Source organism: Penicillium bovifimosum, assembly GCF_028826915.1.
Source record: "Penicillium bovifimosum strain IBT 22155 chromosome Unknown utg000002l_segment0_segment0, whole genome shotgun sequence".
In the NCBI taxonomy this organism is placed as follows: domain Eukaryota; kingdom Fungi; phylum Ascomycota; class Eurotiomycetes; order Eurotiales; family Aspergillaceae; genus Penicillium; species Penicillium bovifimosum.
The window spans coordinates 602,889-620,358 of NW_026622711.1; the positions used below are offsets into that span (position 1 = coordinate 602,889).

The window sequence follows — 17,470 nt, forward strand, 5'->3', positions numbered from 1 at the left end:
TCAATCTAGCGTACATGCTGGACTCGATATTGTACGTAGATATCAGAGAGAATTAGTCTATGACTTTATACAATCACCAAGATGTAGCCCAGTGTACTGCGTAGCCGGCTCATTGCACAGCTCTTACTCCGCTAAAGAGATGTTATGCAGCGCCGCTGCGGGGAATGATGCGGGGGTCAACAAAATAATTTCCTTTCAATTACAAGTGTATAAGTCCAAGCAAAATAACAGAGAAATGAGATACCTAGGCAATATTAATAATCCTCCTACCTACAGTAACCTCGGTTGAAGGATAGTCCCTTGGGCCCTTGGAAGTACTGCGAAGTACGCCGCATCCACCAGAACGTCAAACTGACAAACACCCGAGGTCCATCCTACTAACTCCCAGAGCTTCAACCCATCTCTCCAGCTATACACACACACACACACTTCACACACCCATACAGACAGACCGCCAATCCCAAAATGCCTCTAAAAGCACCCAACAGCCTGCGCAGCCTACGCACCCTACGCCTCCGAAACCTCCCCATCTCCCGCACACCACTACCATGCACAGCGCGATACAGCTCACACTCACCAATGGGCTCGGCAACAGCCAGCACGCGCAAGAACGTCACCATCCAGACCCTGCAAGCCCTCTACAGGAAAAACGAGCCGATAACTATGCTAACGGCCTACGACTTTCCCAGCGCACATGTGGCCGATAGCGCGGGAATGGAGGTCGTGCTTGTAGGCGATAGTCTGGCGATGGTGGGTATGGGGATGGAGGATACGAATGCTGTGACGTTGGATGAGATGCTACTACATTGTCGGAGTGTTAGTCGGGGTGTTAAGAGTGCTTTTACAGTTAGTATATTCCATTCCAACCTTTCCTTGTGTATAACTACGCAATTATGTACTAGTACTAACAATTGCAACAGATCGCAGACCTCCCAATGGGCAGCTACGAAACCTCGCCAGAACAAGCCCTAACGAGCGCAATCCGCATGATAAAAGAAGGTAACATGAAGGGAATCAAACTAGAAGGCGGAGCGGAAATGGCATCCACAATCTCCAAGATCACCACGGCCGGCATCCCCGTCGTAGCGCATATAGGTCTAACACCGCAACGGCAACACTCACTCGGCGGATTCCGCGTACAAGGCAAGTCGACCTCCGCCGCTGTGAAACTGCTTCGCGACGCGCTGGCGGTCCAGAAGGCCGGGGCGTGCATGGTTCTTATTGAGGCTGTGCCGGCGCCGATTGCGGCGCTGGTGACGCAGAAGTTGAGTGTGCCGACTATTGGGATTGGGTCCGGGAATGGGTGTTCGGGTCAGGTGCTGGTGCAGGTTGATATGTTGGGGAATTTTCCCGAGGGGAGGTTTTTGCCCAAGTTTGTGAAGAGGTATGCGGATGTTTGGGGGGAGGCGAGGAGGGGGGTGGAGGCTTATCGGGAGGAGGTTAAGGGGAGGGTTTTTCCTTCTAGTGAGTTTTGTTATGGGGTTGATGAGGAGGTTGTGAGGGAGTTTGAGGGAGTTGTTGATGAGGTTGTTGGGGAGGATATTGATTAGACGTAATTGAAGTACTGTGTATCTGCTTGGACTGATACCTTGACCTTCCAAGTAGGTAGAAATCTACATGTATTCATTCAATGCAATGGAATTCCAGCATGTAGGTTATGTCAAAACCAACAATCAATTCATATACAAAACCCCTTCACCCCCAACTAAACCCTCACCCTTAGTCCCTTCCTCTACCTCAAAACACCCCCAACACCAGCCCAGCCCAGCACAAACCCTGAAAGCGCCTCACTCATAACACCACCCCCAAACCAAACATCCCTCCAAGCCCCCTTCCTCAAAATCTTACCATTCCCACCCTTAAGCTGCATCCGCACAATCCCATCCTTATCCATCTCCAGTTGCCCCTCGATCTCGCCGGCATTGCTGCCGGGGAAGAAAGAACCTGCGCCTGCGCCACCGGAGCGGTGGAGGAGGACGGCGTGGAAGAGTGCTGAGACGAGAATTGTGCCGAGGAAGTAGAAGGCGAAGCCGGAGGTTGATTGCAGGGCTAGGATTCCGGCTGAGAGGCCCAGGAGGAAGGAGGTTAGGCTGTGGAGGGAGGAGAGGACCTATTTATTCATGTTAGTATGGGGTTTGGATATATGTGGTTAGGTTTGGGATTGAGGTATTGGTTTTGAAGGGGGGATATAGTGTGAGGAAAGGTGTCTTGTCAGTGAGGGTGGATGTGTGGGGGAAGACGTACGCGGTTATTATGTTGGACAGACTCGGGTACGAGGGGATTGATTAGCAGGGAGAGTTCCTGCTTTGTTGGTGCCATTGTGACTGGTTTTGAGTCGGTTGTTCCCGTACGATGTGTTCTGGTCGATGCTGGTTTCGAGTGTCGAGTGTCGAGCAGCGAACTGTGGTTCGGTGTCGTTGCACTTGTGATCACGTTATGGAGCCGAGTGTCGAGATTGGTGCAAGCTTATATTCACCGACAATGCTGGATGTAGACTGGAAGTAGACGGACGTAGAATTATTCCGTGGAGGCTCTGGGACTTTCGGCGTGGATAGACGGAGGAGGTGGCACGAGCTTCTAGAAGCGCACGGGCCACATAGTCTTGTGATATTCCAACCCTCAACACATCTTGAAGCCACTACAGTCTACAGTGAGGAAGATACGACAATACTACATATTCAGAAAGCCGAATCAACCCAAATAATGGTCTTTTTCAATTTCACCATTATAATTAGACGAATTCCATGTCCAATTATCCCAAGTCCTCATGAAATCCGTTCTCATCTTAAGCGTTGATACACATTTCTGATTCTCATGTCCTTTGATTATGCCGCAGAAAGAAAATGCCAGTTCCATGAAATCGCTGCCGTAAATCCGAAATATCGCATTACACCAGGTTCTCGAATTTGCCGTCCACGCGGGCTTCCTTGACCTGCTCGAAGACCTAAGGTGAAGGTTAGTAACGATCAAGATAAACCATCAGAAGTAGCCATGCTTACCTTCAGCATCTTGTTACGAGCACCCAGTGCGTTGACACCACGATCTTCCAGCGCCTTGTCATCCAGCTCAACCAGTTCGGTCCACTGCAGGTCCTTCAGATTGTCGGTGTACTTGTGCAGCCTGAGGGATCGCAGCCAGCTGGGGATATCCTTCAGAAGAGCCGGGTCAGTGGGGTCCTCGGGGGGCTTCGAGCTGCCACGGCGGCCCCGTGGAGAGCGGCCACGAGTAACCTCCGAGTGGTCCGAGAGATAGCCTTCGCTACCCAGACCGAACTGCCCAATGTTCAACGAACCCAGTCCATTGTTCATGAGAGGGTTGTTCGGATCATACGCCGCCAGGAATCCATTGTTCTGCGGCGAGGTGAAACCCATCGGGGCCAAGCCACCACCGTGCATAGCAATACCGGGCGAGGTCGGGCGTGACCCTCTACCGGCCATGGCCGCCTGTTGCTGAGCCTGCAAAGCTGCCAGCTGCTGAGGGTTCAGAAGTTGACCCGCGCCCAAGTGCTGTCCAACCAGGCCTGGGCTAGCCAGGCCCTGGGAGAGAGTCGGGTTTCCATGCGCGTTCTTGCCCTGGCCGTCATTAGAGCGAGCACGACGATACTTCCGTGCATCATCGAGAGCAATGCGATTGTTGACGGTAGATAGAGCAGCAAGCTTCATGGCCGTGGCATTGGCCATGTCCGCCTGGTGGCTGGCGTTCTGGTGCGATTGCTGACCGAAAGTAGCGGTCATCGGAGTGTTGGTCATCGACGCCCAGCTGTGGTTGCCAACGTTGTAGGGCGAAAGCAAGGGCGGCTCGACATCCTGACCAGGGTTGTTCGCAGTCTGAGGAAGCGGCGAACGCATGCCTGACTGGGTGAATTGACCCATAGGCTGGTGTCCGGAAGAAGACTTCGGGCGAGAAATCGGAGGCTGCGCGTCTGTAGCACCACGCTGAGCCCATTGGGAGACAGGCGCATGGCCCAGGCTGTCCGAGTTGTTGTCCGGGGCCGAAATGGTTGGCGCCACGAACGACGCGCGGTCAAAGACGGCGCTGTTGCGGTTCGAGGGAGGCGCGTTGCCAGTTTGCTGGGTGAACTCGGCCTTCTTTTTCGCAATGGCGGCGGCAGCATCCGGGAACATCGCATTAATGGTGGACTGATCGAGACCCGAATTGCGGTTCGCGCCCGGGGATGGCGGAGGACGTCCGAGGGAGTTGCGAGAGGGCTCAATGTTCATCTTCGACATCGCGTCGGTCAAACGGTTGGACATTGCATCTACACGACAAGAGCCAAATTAGTCATAATTCAGTAAAAATTGATGTGGAACAATGTTGTAACATACCCTTCTCGTTGAAGTTGGCAGGGGAGAGCAGGTTGGCCATTGGGTGGCTCTTGGCCATCTGCTGCAGGACTTGGATGAAGAAACGAATCTGCACCTGAGTGGTCTGCTGAAGCAAAGCATAGAGAGCTGCAGTCCGCTCGGCTTCGCTCAGCACATGGAACCACTGCTCGATGGCACTGAGTTCATCCTTGAAATCCTGGTCAAGCGTGGCAGCTGCCATCTCCTCCAGTGTAGTCTGATACTGATCAATATCCGAGAGCCATTGTTGAGCGGCACGGTCCAGAGCATCCTCCGTCGCATTCTGACCCTGAGTTTGCTGGTTGTAGAAGACCTCCGACGCAGGACGGATGCTTCGGGCGGACAGCGGCGACGGGAATCCGGACATGTCTGCCGACGCCCGCAGCTGGTGAGTTCCGAGATTGCTCCGCGAGGAGGAAGGAGGACGAAGGCTCGAGTTCGAGGCTTCAGGGGTGCTGTTGCGGTTGCCAATGATATGACTGGCCATGGTTGAAGCGACGTGGTGGAAGGATGACTAGTAAATACAGTTGGGGGGGGGGGGGGGGGGGGGAGAAAATGATTACTGCAAAACACCTGCAGAACCTGCTGAGTTTGCGTGACGAATAGAATCAGAAATTCTCTGAACCAGGATCCAGGCCGGGATCCTAAGCTATCAAATGACGCTGAAAAGATCCGTATCTCGTCGATGGCACAAACCAGTCCAGTGGCTGCACCTAAGAAAAATTAAGGTCTGGAACGAAAGGAAGAGACTTGAAGCAATAGTGTGTCAAACACAGAGTAGCCACGAGTCCCAAAGAAAGAGGGAAAGGAAAGAAGAAGGGAGGGAGGGAGAGAAGAGGTGAAGGGAGAGAGAGAGAGGAAGGATGGGATGAAGAAGTTTGGTGAGGCTTTTCTATTTCAGGCAGCGATCACGGGTTCCCGAGAACCTCAGCAACATTCTTCACCTTGGCTTTGATTGTTCTTCTTCTTCTTCTTGTCCTTCTTCTATTACGATTGTTCTTTCTCGACAATCGTGCTCCTATTCATTTAATCTGAGGATATCTTTTCAGCCTGGTGGAGACGTTACTATGAATATCTGCCGAGCTCAGACCTGAACTAGATTGAATCAGTGCACTAGTTATGCTGATTTTGATAATGAGCTCCAGTTCAATCACCCAGCACTGATGACTGCCGAAAGCTTCTGCTTCAATCAATTACAGTGACCTGTTGGATCCCAGTCAGGTGAAATAATGGATTCCACCCGCTATCCAGATGGGGTTCCTTTGGATGAGGAAATGCAGGAAGAGTCGGCATATCCGGATCCCCCACAGCATGATTCAAGTAATCCATCTTTTGATGTTGGGAACATCCTTCAATCCGTGCTTGATCCTCGCTTGTTTGGGGAACAAGCTCACCCACAAAGCATCAATCATTATCCTGAGCCTTCCCACGAAAGCGAAGGCGACATCAATGATGAGAACGAAAATGAAGAAGCAAATGACCTGTACCCGGAGGATGACGATGACTACGGGTACCCTCACTCATCATATCCCCCCATACCGGGCGGCGAAGCCTCCTCAGATGAGTCCTTTGTCATGTCTGCCGATGAAAGCGAGAGGTATGTATGCCAATACACGCTTGGGGACAGGCCCACGCTAACAATATGCAAGCGAGGACGATTCAGATGCCGAACTTGCAGAGGATGATAACGAGTATGATTCATCCGCAAGCAGGCGTCGCCGTCGTGGGGGTGGACGCTTTTCGGGGAGATGGGGCGCACGAGGTGGGAAGGGCATCAAACGAGGACCCCGTAAACCAATAGAGCCCAGTCCCGAATTCAAACTGCTCCATTCGGAGGCTACGTCTGCTTTCATTGATGGGGATTACGACCGGGCCGTCACTCTGGTAATGAAAGCCATTCAGATTAACCCCGAGATGTTTGCTGCCCATTCTTTGCTCTCGGAGATCTTCCTCGCACAAGGGGAAGACGACAAAGCCTTGAGAGCTCTATTCAACGGAGCTCATACCAGGCCGAAAGACCCCAGTGTCTGGATGAAAGTCGCTCGGCTCATCTTAGACCGCGCTGGAGAGAATCGACAGTCTGCATTGCACGATATAGGCTATTGTTACACTCGCATCCTGGAAGTCGATCCCAAGAACCACAACGTTCGCTATCAGAGAGCTGCGATCTTTCGTGAGCTAGGTCAGAATGGCCGAGCTGCAGGCGAGTATGAGAGATTACTCAGAGAAAATCCGCACAGTGCCAGAGCCTTGCGCCATATTGCAGAGACGTGCATCGATACCGGCGAGGTGCAAAAGGCAGCAGATTATTATGCTCAAAGTATTGAACACTACCTAAAACTCGATCCTGACGAAACCGAGTTCACCTGGTCAGATCTCAACATCTATGTCGAATTGTTTGGCTACCTCAATGAGCCTGAAGAAGGACTCATCTCGCTGAAGACCCTTGCACGCTGGCTTGTACACCGCGGAGACGACACAACATGGGACACCTGTGAAGACGACGACAGAGAATGGGACGCTGATGATTCACCCCGGCGCATCAAAACCGATGGATTTTTTCCGGGCCAGTGGCCTCGAGAGACCTATGGGCTTGGTCTTCCATTAGAGCTTCGGATAAAAATGGGCATTTTCCGTCTGAAAATGGGCGACAAGCATCACAGCGAGGCACTGGTGAGTTGATACAAGAAATGACGGTGATTGAACAAGACCACGTACTGACAAATGGCTGCCAGCATCATTTCGAATGGCTCAACCCAGATGACGAGTCCGAAGGTGCTCGGGTTTTCGACTATGGTGATCTGTTTCGAGAGGCGGCAGATGCTCTGAAACAAGCCGGTCTGTTGGATGAAGCACTTCGGTACTACTCACCCATCCAGCTGACCGCTGAGCATGCCGATGTCAGCTTCTTCATGGCCATGGCTGATTGCTGCATGCAGCTAGGCAAGATAGAAGATGCTGAGAGCTATTACCTTCTTGTCGCTGAGCACGATCCTACCCATATGGAATCGCGAGTCCTGCTAGCAAAACTCTATGAGAGCCTTGGAATGAGCGAACAGGCCCTGAAATATGTTAGTGAGGCGGTCCTTATTGGTCGACAGGAAAGTCGCAACCGCCGAGGAAGAAAGGATACGAGACTCGAGCAGCTTGCTCTGGAGTTTAGGATGACTGAAAAAGAACCTCTTCGGGAACTGGCACCCAAGCCGACGCCAACAGCAACGCTTACAACTGCTGCTCCCACGGCCCCTGGCAAAACAACTAGGACTGAGGATATCCAATACTTGTATGCAAAGTTGTTGGAGTTGCATCCCCAACTCCAACAAGGTGTTGTTAGCGCCACTGAAGACTGGCTTGATATCGCCGACGCTCTATTGCGAGAGTTCCGGAGTAACCGAATCTTCTATCCGATGGACCGCAGTATCACCTTCATGGGGTATGTGACTGGTTCGAAACGCAAGACCACACAGACCAAGAATGGAACAATGATGGATGAAATGCAACAAATGGCTGGTCGTCTTCATGAATCTATAGGTATGTTAACTCCGGCAGACCCTAGAAGTCCTGGCTAACATGGTGTTTAGGAGATGTCTCGGCGGAGCCCCTGCAGGGCGCCGTCCCCACTGACTACCACGGGATACCCTTTGATGAATGGCTGGATATCTTCCTTCAGTATGCTCTGATTGTAGCAGAACAAGGTGAGATAGAAGAAGCCTACGAGACCCTTGATTCTGCAGCAGTTGCCAGTATCTGGTTGCATTCCAAGCCTAAATCACGATTGATTCACGTTTGTTGGTTCAGTGAGTTATCTTGTTCATTTCCATATGACCGTCTACTGACGCATCCATTAGCATGCGCACTCCGGGCACAAGATGAAGAGACCCTAGCGAATGAAGCCCGCTGGTTCATCAAAGAATACCAGTTCGTCACCGACACATATCGGCTTTTCTCTATGCTGAGCCACCTATCTGGCGATCCTCATCGATCTCTTTTCCATTCCTCTGGGAACATGAAGTTCATGCTTCGCCAAATCAAAGCGATAGACTTTACAATGCCAGTCGATACCCCTCGCCCTATTCGACACTCCGTCTGGAAAGAGCGCGCCACTTTGTCAACACGGGATGAAGCCGGCGAGCCAATCACCGCAAAATCCTTGGACATAGCTCTTCTTGTACTGTATGGCCACATGCTTTACTCCGGCAACAGTTTCTACCCAGCCCTCAACTATTTCTTCCGAGCATATGCCTTGGACGACCAAAATCCCGCGGTTCTCCTTTCCATCGCACTCTCATTCATCCACCACTCGCTCAAACGACAATCTGATAATCGCCACTACCTCATCATGCAAGGACTGTCCTTTATGCATGAATACCGCCGGGTTCGGGAGAAGCCAGGCAGCCTTCTAGCTGAAAAGCAGGAGATGGAGTTCAATTTTGCTCGCGTCTATCATTCTCTGGGCCTGGCTCATCTTGCTGTCGATGGGTATGATCGTGTGTTGAAGCTGGGCGCGCAGATTCAACAAGAGGCTAAGCAAAAGTCTCTTGAAGAACAGAAATCTGCAGGGGATGGAGATGATGTGGTCATGGGTGATGATAGCAACCAGGAAACTCCGCCGCCCAGCCAAAGATTCGTGGAGGATTTCTCTCGCGAGGCCGCTTATGCGCTGCAGTGTATCCATGTGCTGAGCGGCGATGCTAAGAGCGCAAAGGCTGTTACGGAAGAATGGCTTGTCATTTGAGGACAGTTGCTAGGTGTTGCTGTATGATATTCGATAGAACCTCAAATCAAGACGACAAAGTCATTTCATTGGATACGAAGCAGACTGTTCAGACCCATGGTCGAAACAAAGACGGAGCCGGGAGCTATCCGCATCATTGACGGGAATGTGGGGGTCAAGGCCGAGTGCGGAATGGTAAAAGCCGGGGGTCAAGAATACGTGATAACGAGCTTGTTCTACGTCTTCCTTCTTACTGGCTACGAGGCGCTTAGTCTGCAAATCAAATCGATCTTTTCTTTGCTTTTTGGGACTTTTTCTAGTCTGATTTCAAATTTGTCAAATCCCCCGCCTTACAGCTACTCAATGCTTGATTCTTTCACCTCCCACGTTAGTGACAGGGAGATACCATTCATTCTAGCAAATGACTGCCGAGAGCGACCAAAGAGTGGAAATAACTTCCAGCTCTCAAATCGAAAATTCTACGGAGTTGTCGAACTATCCGATCACCTCGGCAAACCACGTTCCCCCTCAGCAGCTTGGAGAAGTTGAAAAAGGCAATGAACTCGTTCAAAATGCCACGGAAGAATCAACAGCCGAGCGATCGCATTGGAGGCTCTTTATCGATATAATCTCGTGGACACCGCCGCGATGTCGGTGGAATACCGAGAACCCCAGCAAATTCGGCCTGCCTTTGAATATCCTGTTCGCGTTCTCGGCGACTTTTACTGTATGGAACAAGTCATAGGAGTTTCTCATGGCTCTTGCTAAATCATTGAACAGGTCGCCAATCTATATTACTCACATCCCATTCTTGATGTGCTCGCTCGATTCTTCGACGTCTCGCATGAGCGAGCCTCGTTGATCCCAACCTGCAGCCAGGCCGGATATGCGACTGGACTGATCCTTCTTTGTCCACTCGGAGACCTAGTCCGGAGAAGACATTTTGTGTTGCTGCTAACACTTCTTACGGCGACATTATGGATTGGTATATGTATCACGAAGTCATTCGAAGTATTCCTTGTCCTGAGTTTTCTGACTTCAGTCACAACAGTCACACCAGTGAGTTACCTCCACCAAGCACTAACATCTCAAAATTCCTTTGAATACCCCGCTCATCTATACAGCAAATTATGCTCCCTCTCGTCGGAGATCTCGTCCCTCCAGCTCGCCGAGGAACAGCCCTATCAATCGTATCATCAGGACTAGTTCTAGGTCTCCTCTTCGCCCGCCTCCTCTCAGGCATAATAGCCGAATACTCCCACTGGCGCAACATCTACTGGCTCTCCCTCGCCCTCCAATTCCTCATCTTCACCCTCCTCTGGCTCTTCATGCCGGACTACCCCTCAACAAACACCGACATCTCCTACATCAAAATCCTCTACTCAATAATCGGCTACTACTGGACCTCCCCAGTCCTCATCCAAGCAACCCTAATGGGCTTCTTCCTCTCCGCAACCTTCACCAGTTTCTGGACAACCCTCACCTTCCTCCTTTCCGGAACCCCATATACCTACCCCACCGTAACAATCGGCCTATTCTCCCTGGCAGGCCTAACACCCATGTTCCTTGGCCCGCTATTCTCCCGCTACGTGATTGACCGCTTCGAGCCGCAGCTGTCCATCCTCGTCAGTCTGGGCATTCTGATCATCGGCGTTAGCATCGGTACCTACACGGGCACGTACAGCGTCGCGGGTCCGATTATCCAGGCTGCTTTGCAGGACTTTGGATTGCAGATGACGCAGATTGCAAATCGCATCTCGATATACAGCGTTGCTCCCAAGGCAAGGAATAGGATTAACACCGGGTATATGATGGGTGTGTTCTGTGGTCAGCTCATGGGTACCTCTGTTGGCAATCGGTTGTATAGTCAGGGTGGCTGGATCCTCAGTGGGAGTGTCAATTTGGGGTTTATTGGAGCTGCGCTGGGTATTTGTCTTCTTCGCGGTCCGGCTGAGAAAGGGTGGATTGGATGGAGTGGTGGGTTTCCTATCCGGAGGATAGAGTAGGTATCTTTCCAAGCCCAGGTTGTGGTGTCTACATCCCTTGTTTATATGAAAGCATCCAGAAGATACATGTATGCTCATGATCACCAGTAGTTACCTTGTAAGCAATAATGTTGTAGTTACGATGCAGTACTTCGGGCTTGTTAGTGTACGTCTATACGGCTACCCTAACTAGACATCAAGTTTGAGGACCCCCTTCAAGATACAGTGGACACCTTAATACTTTTCACACCTTACAATGCAGCTAGAGAGATTCCACTGCCAAGCAATCTACCTCTTCCCGAGACAGCAAAATCATGTACAATGACGTTACCCAGCTGCGTTCTCAATCTGAGGCGTACAGACTATTCCAACGACAGTTTTATTTGGAATCAACATGACTACCAGTCAAGGACCAAATCTTGTCGCTGTGTAGGTTAATGCTATGGTTGATAGCCGCTCCCGAAGTCCACGTACAACTCGCACAAAATAACCCTAAAAGTCGGACTATGATGTCAGTTACTATATATTCAGTTCCGATCTTAATCTATGCTCGTTATCATGCTTCAATTAGGTTAAGGTTGGTGGTTTGAGATGCTTCGTCATCATGCAGATGGATTTGGGTTGTTTGTTGACCACGAGGTATACGGAGTACACAGTAATAAAACAAGACACAATAGGATTAGCATTTGCAGCTAATAGTATCTTACACGGCCCACCTTCTAGAAAGAGAAAGTAAAAAACAAGTCGTAATGGATGTAAGCACAAAGAAACGAAAAAAAACAATAAAATGCCCGAATGCATAAAAAACACATGACACCTTGCTATGCTAATGGAAGGGGCGAAATGACAAAAGCCAAGAGACACTGGATAGGAACAATCCGGGCAACTATTCCGAAAGTAGCCAGAATACCACTTAGAGCCGCCTGTCATGTCAAGAGTGCACGGAAGGGCTGCAGGTGCCCGAAAGCAGAAACATCCCGGTCCAAGCCACGAACTTTGCTAGAGCCGCTCGAGCCGCCTGGCTCTCAGATGACCACGGCATCTTCGTCTCGGTAGTCATCAGCATCGTCATTTCGGTAATAACCAGCATCATCAAAGAAGACCGCAGCTTGCCGACGCATCTCCTCAATCACGCTTCCACGCCGGGTACTCGGGGTGCGGGGGCGTGATGAGCTGGCTGACTGGGACATGCCATCCGACGAGTCGAGGAAGCGCGATTCGTCCTGGTCGCTAGGCCCGTCACGTTCGGGAAGATTCTCATCTAAGCGCTCAATCAAAGCATCTGCCTGCTCATTTTCTCGGTTGTTGAGTCGACGAGAAAGGATTGGCGATAGTGCACGCCCACCCGTACGGGATTTTTGAAGGCCGTTCATGATTGCCCCCTCGATCTTGAGCCGGTTCTGAATAAACTGGATTTTAGAAAAGGCGCTCTGCTGGCCAACATGTAGCATGCGGGCGAGTCTTTCAGGGGTCGGGTCCGAAAGAATGTGGATGAAATCAGAGGGAATGCTCTTGGGCCAAATAGTAACGGTGCCACTGAACTTTTGCAACCAGATCTCGCTCCAGTCTTGGCCCATGGGTCGTGGAAGGAGCTCCAAATGCCGGAGTACTCGGAGCCATTTGTTCAGGTCAAGCTTGATGTACTGTTCGATTGCAGAGCCGAGGAAGCCACCGCGCCAACCGCGACCCTTGCGGTGTGTGACTGGCCCCCCTACAGTGCCTCTGGAGCTAAAGAAGAACAGATTGATGTGGGGATTGACCTGGAAGAACTGTTAGCGGCAGTCAAACGATAAATGATGGACTTGATCTTACTTGAGACACGATCGTGAAATGCACATTGAAATGCAGATTCAAAGCTTTAATGGGTATGTCGGTTCGCAGGCTACCATCCTTCCATTTGTGTCCAAATGAATAAGGCGCGAGAGTCCCATCGCGCTTCTTGGACATCAACACGACAGGGTTCAAGATCCCTGGGACAGCCGCGGAAGCAAGCACTGCACTCCATATGACGCAATCGGGGGATGTTAGATAATTGGCTAGGATGGTAGGTGAATGAGGATCCGAGGGCACGCAGCTGACATTCAAGATGCGCCCGGTCCGCTCGTAAGCTTCCCGAAAGGTTGTTGAGCCTCTACAGAACCAGGCGCACTGCCGAGCCCAATCCAAAGTATCGAACCGCGCACCGGTTCGCCACCAACGGTTTGCCCAGGTCGCTAGCCCCTCGTGGCATGCACGAATCCGATGCGCCAACGCGGGAACCAGCAGCAGTTTCAGCTCCTCATCTGTTCGAGTCGCTACCAATCCTGCCACTAGTGCTCCGCCTGACGTGCCAGTGATAATTTCCGGTAGAACATCATTATCCAGCAGCGCCTTTACAACACCAAAGTGGTAGTAAGCGAATGTAGCTCCGCCCGACAGACAGAGAGCGGTGCGTCCGAAATTTGTATCGAGGTGTTTGAAGAATTGATACTTGGTATCCTGATCGATCTGCTTATTGTTCAAAACGAGCTGCACGCATGCATGCACCTCGTCGATATACTCTTGAACCAGCTCCTTGGTTCCCGAGTAAGTCTCGCTGTATACTCGAGGGTTTTCCACGCCAGCGAAGTTGTTCTTGACACAGGCCTCCAGGAGCGCCCGGAGGTCCTCAATGGCAGGTATTTCACTGGAACCGATGCGACCATCTTCTATTTCCCGTTCTGCCTCTTTCCTCACTTGTTTCAGCTGTGATACCACTTTGTTGATAGTGAGGTGATCGTAGTAGGCATATTCGTCGGTCTTTTTCCACTCTTCCGTTCCGAGGTGATTGTCCAGTGCTTGAGCGGCTTTCAACCAATCCGGGTAGTTCGTCTGCGCACGTAGCTCACGACGTAGCCTTTCCCTTTTCCCGCGCCATGTAACCCACTGCTCATAGAGTAAGATATAGACGCGTACCAGCACATAGCCGAAGCTGAGTACGATGATCCATGCAAAGACGATCAAGAGGAACGGCCATTTCAAAATGGAATATACCACCCCTTCTCTCGTTTCATCCGTGCTTCGCTTGGGTGTTTTGCGACGGCCACGCTGTTTGCGCACTTTCTGTCTAATCGGGCGCCAGTCGTTGATCGCGATCAATGGGGAAGCTTCTGGGGCATTTAGTGCCCGCTCGAAACGGTCGAGTTCATCGGGCTTAATGAAGTCGCGATCATAGTCAGGGAGACAGGCCGGGTCGTAAGGATCATAAACTGGAGGCTTCTTCTCAGTGGTCATGTTCGGTACATGCTGAGTACATCAACAAAGATAGGTTGTCAAGAGTCAACAGCTAGTGAGGTACCTCGAAATCCGGATGGAGACGCTACGGTGTACATAATGACGTTGACATCACGTGCAGCTTATCCCCACGTTGTGGCTGGTGAGTTTCCGAAAATGGCTAGCTTCATTTTGCATCAGCTGAGTCATCCAGATTTTGCGCCCCGCCACCGGCAGATAAGGACCTTCGGGAATAAGAACAGACCAAACCATGGATGCTTCGGTAACTAACTGCTAGGTAACCAATCTTTGGATCTTGGATGTTTGCTTCGAGAGTAAGGGAGGTTTGCGAATTTACCAGAAGCCAATCATTCAGTCTTCACGTTGTTGTGGCCTCAACATTCTTTGTATCAAGATCGAATGTCCCTGCGCAGTGCAACTTACATTACGGCGGGCATCATCCCACGTCGACAGGGCTACGGCATTTGAATACGACGATGCCGCCGGCCGTGCGGACGGTGCGGTGGCATAAAAAATTGTTGGAATGCAACCCCCATGCACGTCTTACAAGCAATTGACATTCCTCAATGCAAAGAATATTTATTCAATGGCTTCCATGGTCAATTAGCGGGGTCATCGCATTCGTCTTCAAGGCCATATGCAAAATTTCTTTTGTTCCGGCTCAAAGAATTGCTCTTTATCTCACCGCTACATGCTGGGCAGCGCATGTATTGAGAAACATATGACTGTCCTCCCCTGATTGGTAGGCGCCTCGGTAGAGTCTGTTTGTCACGGCCGAATTGGAGGCCCGGGAAAGCAACCTATGGGTTGGTGGCGGGCGGTCAGCATCCCTCTAGCTCGGGCCAAGGACCGAGAAAGGCTTGTGCTCGCGATATCGGACATTTAGATACTGCATAGTGGATCGAGATGTGAACCATCCTTTCATATTAGTCTCACGCAAAGAAGCATAATTCCAGTCACCTGATCTAGAAACAGCCCATATCAAGGATGATTCGCAGCAACTAAAGATCCTTAGCGTCCCGCCGTCCACACAAGCTGCAGGCTTAGTCCGTTGGAATTAGACTCATTTAGGAGAGGATATTCCGGGTGCTACTGTATTTCCATTTGGTGTTTGTCCGCGATGCTGATCATGTTGATCAACTTGTTGAACCCTTAGATGTGGATGTGAAGAAGCAAACATGGTGCAGGCCATCACCTTCATTGCCACTTGCAATTCTACAACATGTGGAAGTACACTCAGTCAACTATCACGACTCCTAGACATCAGTTTGAGAGACAGCATGCGGCTTATTCCAAGCGAGCACAGAAATTAGTTTACTATTTACTCCGTACTATCCGCAACGCGCGGTAGCCGCTCGTGATCGCGCCGTTTTAGCCTTTTGAAATATCCTTTGAACGTGCCGGGGTAGCCAAATTTAAGCGGCCTCATGTCAAGGTTTTTCCAATGCCCCGCTCTCGGAAGTCAAGTAGGTCTTGGCAGGTTTAGCGATCTTCAACCCCGAATTCGAACGTCGGTTCCCGATTTGGCTCAATGCAGATCATGGATCTTCTCTCGCGCAATCATTGTGGCGTTATTGGAGCCGGTGAGAAACCGTTCCCCCGCTTATTGGATTCAACTACCAATCCTCCCCGAATATGAGCGAAGAAGAAGAATATAAAATCGCGTCTTGGCAAAGGAATGCGCCGGCAATTTGCAAACGACCGTATCTGGTCCCACCCAATGAGCAGACCCAACGGCCAACACCCACCATACTGCACCCGCTTGGAAGGTCCGTCGAATGGTGGGGAATTATGTCCTCGGATCTCCGAGGCCGGGCATCATCCTAAAGTAACTAATACTCGAAGGCAATCTTACTTAACTGGTCTTTGTTGTTCTATTTAAGCTACTATCTACAATGTGCCGCCGTACCCCGTACGTACGCAGTACAGTAGTAGGGGGAGAGAGGGGCAACGTAGATCAAAATGATCGTACATCATGTGCCCCTCTCCTTGGCTATGTCGAAAGTGGGATTTCCATGTGTTGAACATTCCTAGAGTTCTGGGGGTGGCATTCAGGCCCGATCCGCTAAAGACATTGACATCTTGTTGTGTTTCACTTCTGGAGACCCCAGGATGTGCCCATATGGTACATACATATGCGCTTCATAGCACATACTTCGATGTGCAGGGATGCTGCAAACTCCTCGCATACTGCGTAAAGAGTACCAAGGTCACAACATGCAGCTGGGCTGGGGTCTGAGGTTGAACCGAGCTTTGCGGAGCATTTAAATCCCCTGGAATGCTAGTTCACAATGTTTTGATCTAACTACAGTTGTACCCCGCGCTTTGGGATCTGTCGCAGGGATAGAAAATAATCATGGCAAATTTGATCCATAAATGATGCTCAATGTTCCCAGCGCATTCATCCTTGATGCTCAAATATGAAACATTGAATAGCTACGTGATTTCCGAGAAGTGGTTGGTTGCGTTGTACTCCATAGGTATTCTAGGGGTTTTGACTCTGTAGCTACATGTATTCATTTCTTCTATTGGTCTTTAGCGAAGTAAATACTACAGCAGACAACTTAAAGAGATGAAGGGGTAACACTGAACCATGGGTCGGTAGCCGCCCTTGTCCGTATTTTGTAGAAGCGGTGTGGCTGATATCGGGATGGGGTCGAGTGAATCCATGGTTGACACTCATCTATATCCGACTCCGTGTATCACATTGTGAGACTGAAGTCTGATGTTTTGCACATCGGAGAAATAACTTTGATGTCATCGGTCTGAAGCTCGTATATATTCGGAGTCATAAAGCGCACAATTTTCGGTTTTCCACCGTCTCCACCAGCCTAGAGGAATGTCAGACGTCAGTGCGAGCCAACCCGACTCGGCGATACTAGATAGCGTAATTGGGAAATCGAGTTAAGCGCCTCCCATTCGTCAGTTCATAGGGATTTATCAAGATAACACCACCCAACTAGGTCACCTAGTTACCATCATTCTCACTGATATCCCGAATGACTGCCTCCACTATTTCTGTTTTCAGGAGAAAGGCATCCTGCGAGGGTATGCAGATATCCAGCCATGCATGTGCACCCCGCCAATCGTGTGCCTCGTGCGATCATTTGCTTCCCTCTCAACCCTGATTTGATCGCCTGCACCCCCTTTAACGCCTACAGATGACCAACGGCATA

General features: G+C 50.6%; 6 protein-coding genes across 6 annotated transcripts; 3 read left to right on the forward strand and 3 right to left on the reverse strand.

Annotated features, from left to right (window-relative positions):
- Nucleotides 1–465: 465 nt before the first annotated feature.
- N7515_001430 (3-methyl-2-oxobutanoate hydroxymethyltransferase) lies at nt 466–1,550 on the forward strand (the record flags this gene model as incomplete). Its single annotated transcript, XM_056662174.1, has 2 exons — nt 466–846; nt 921–1,550. 2 exons carry the CDS (start codon nt 466–468, stop codon nt 1,548–1,550), a joined length of 1,011 nt encoding a protein of 336 aa, XP_056524287.1.
- A 182-nt stretch (nt 1,551–1,732) lies between these two features.
- Nucleotides 1,733–2,319, reverse strand: N7515_001431 (EMC6 family protein; the record flags this gene model as incomplete). The annotated part of the gene is made up of 2 exons (XM_056662175.1): nt 1,733–2,110; nt 2,245–2,319. The coding sequence occupies 2 exons, from the start codon at nt 2,317–2,319 to the stop codon at nt 1,733–1,735; spliced, it is 453 nt and encodes a 150-aa protein (XP_056524288.1).
- Nucleotides 2,320–2,887: 568 nt separating this feature from the next.
- Nucleotides 2,888–4,830, reverse strand: N7515_001432 (RNA-binding protein VTS1; the record flags this gene model as incomplete). The annotated part of the gene is made up of 3 exons (XM_056662176.1): nt 2,888–2,944; nt 3,000–4,258; nt 4,326–4,830. The coding sequence occupies 3 exons, from the start codon at nt 4,828–4,830 to the stop codon at nt 2,888–2,890; spliced, it is 1,821 nt and encodes a 606-aa protein (XP_056524289.1).
- Nucleotides 4,831–5,572: 742 nt separating this feature from the next.
- Nucleotides 5,573–9,078, forward strand: N7515_001433 (tetratricopeptide repeat protein; the record flags this gene model as incomplete). The annotated part of the gene is made up of 5 exons (XM_056662177.1): nt 5,573–5,940; nt 5,993–7,016; nt 7,079–7,874; nt 7,925–8,140; nt 8,192–9,078. 5 exons carry the CDS (start codon nt 5,573–5,575, stop codon nt 9,076–9,078), a joined length of 3,291 nt encoding a protein of 1,096 aa, XP_056524290.1.
- Nucleotides 9,079–9,478: 400 nt separating this feature from the next.
- N7515_001434 (MFS transporter) lies at nt 9,479–11,063 on the forward strand (the record flags this gene model as incomplete). Its single annotated transcript, XM_056662178.1, has 3 exons — nt 9,479–9,784; nt 9,838–10,116; nt 10,182–11,063. The coding sequence occupies 3 exons, from the start codon at nt 9,479–9,481 to the stop codon at nt 11,061–11,063; spliced, it is 1,467 nt and encodes a 488-aa protein (XP_056524291.1).
- Nucleotides 11,064–12,067: 1,004 nt separating this feature from the next.
- On the reverse strand, nt 12,068–14,294 carry N7515_001435 (patatin-like phospholipase domain-containing protein; the record flags this gene model as incomplete). The annotated part of the gene is made up of 2 exons (XM_056662179.1): nt 12,068–12,802; nt 12,855–14,294. The coding sequence occupies 2 exons, from the start codon at nt 14,292–14,294 to the stop codon at nt 12,068–12,070; spliced, it is 2,175 nt and encodes a 724-aa protein (XP_056524292.1).
- Nucleotides 14,295–17,470: the final 3,176 nt, after the last annotated feature.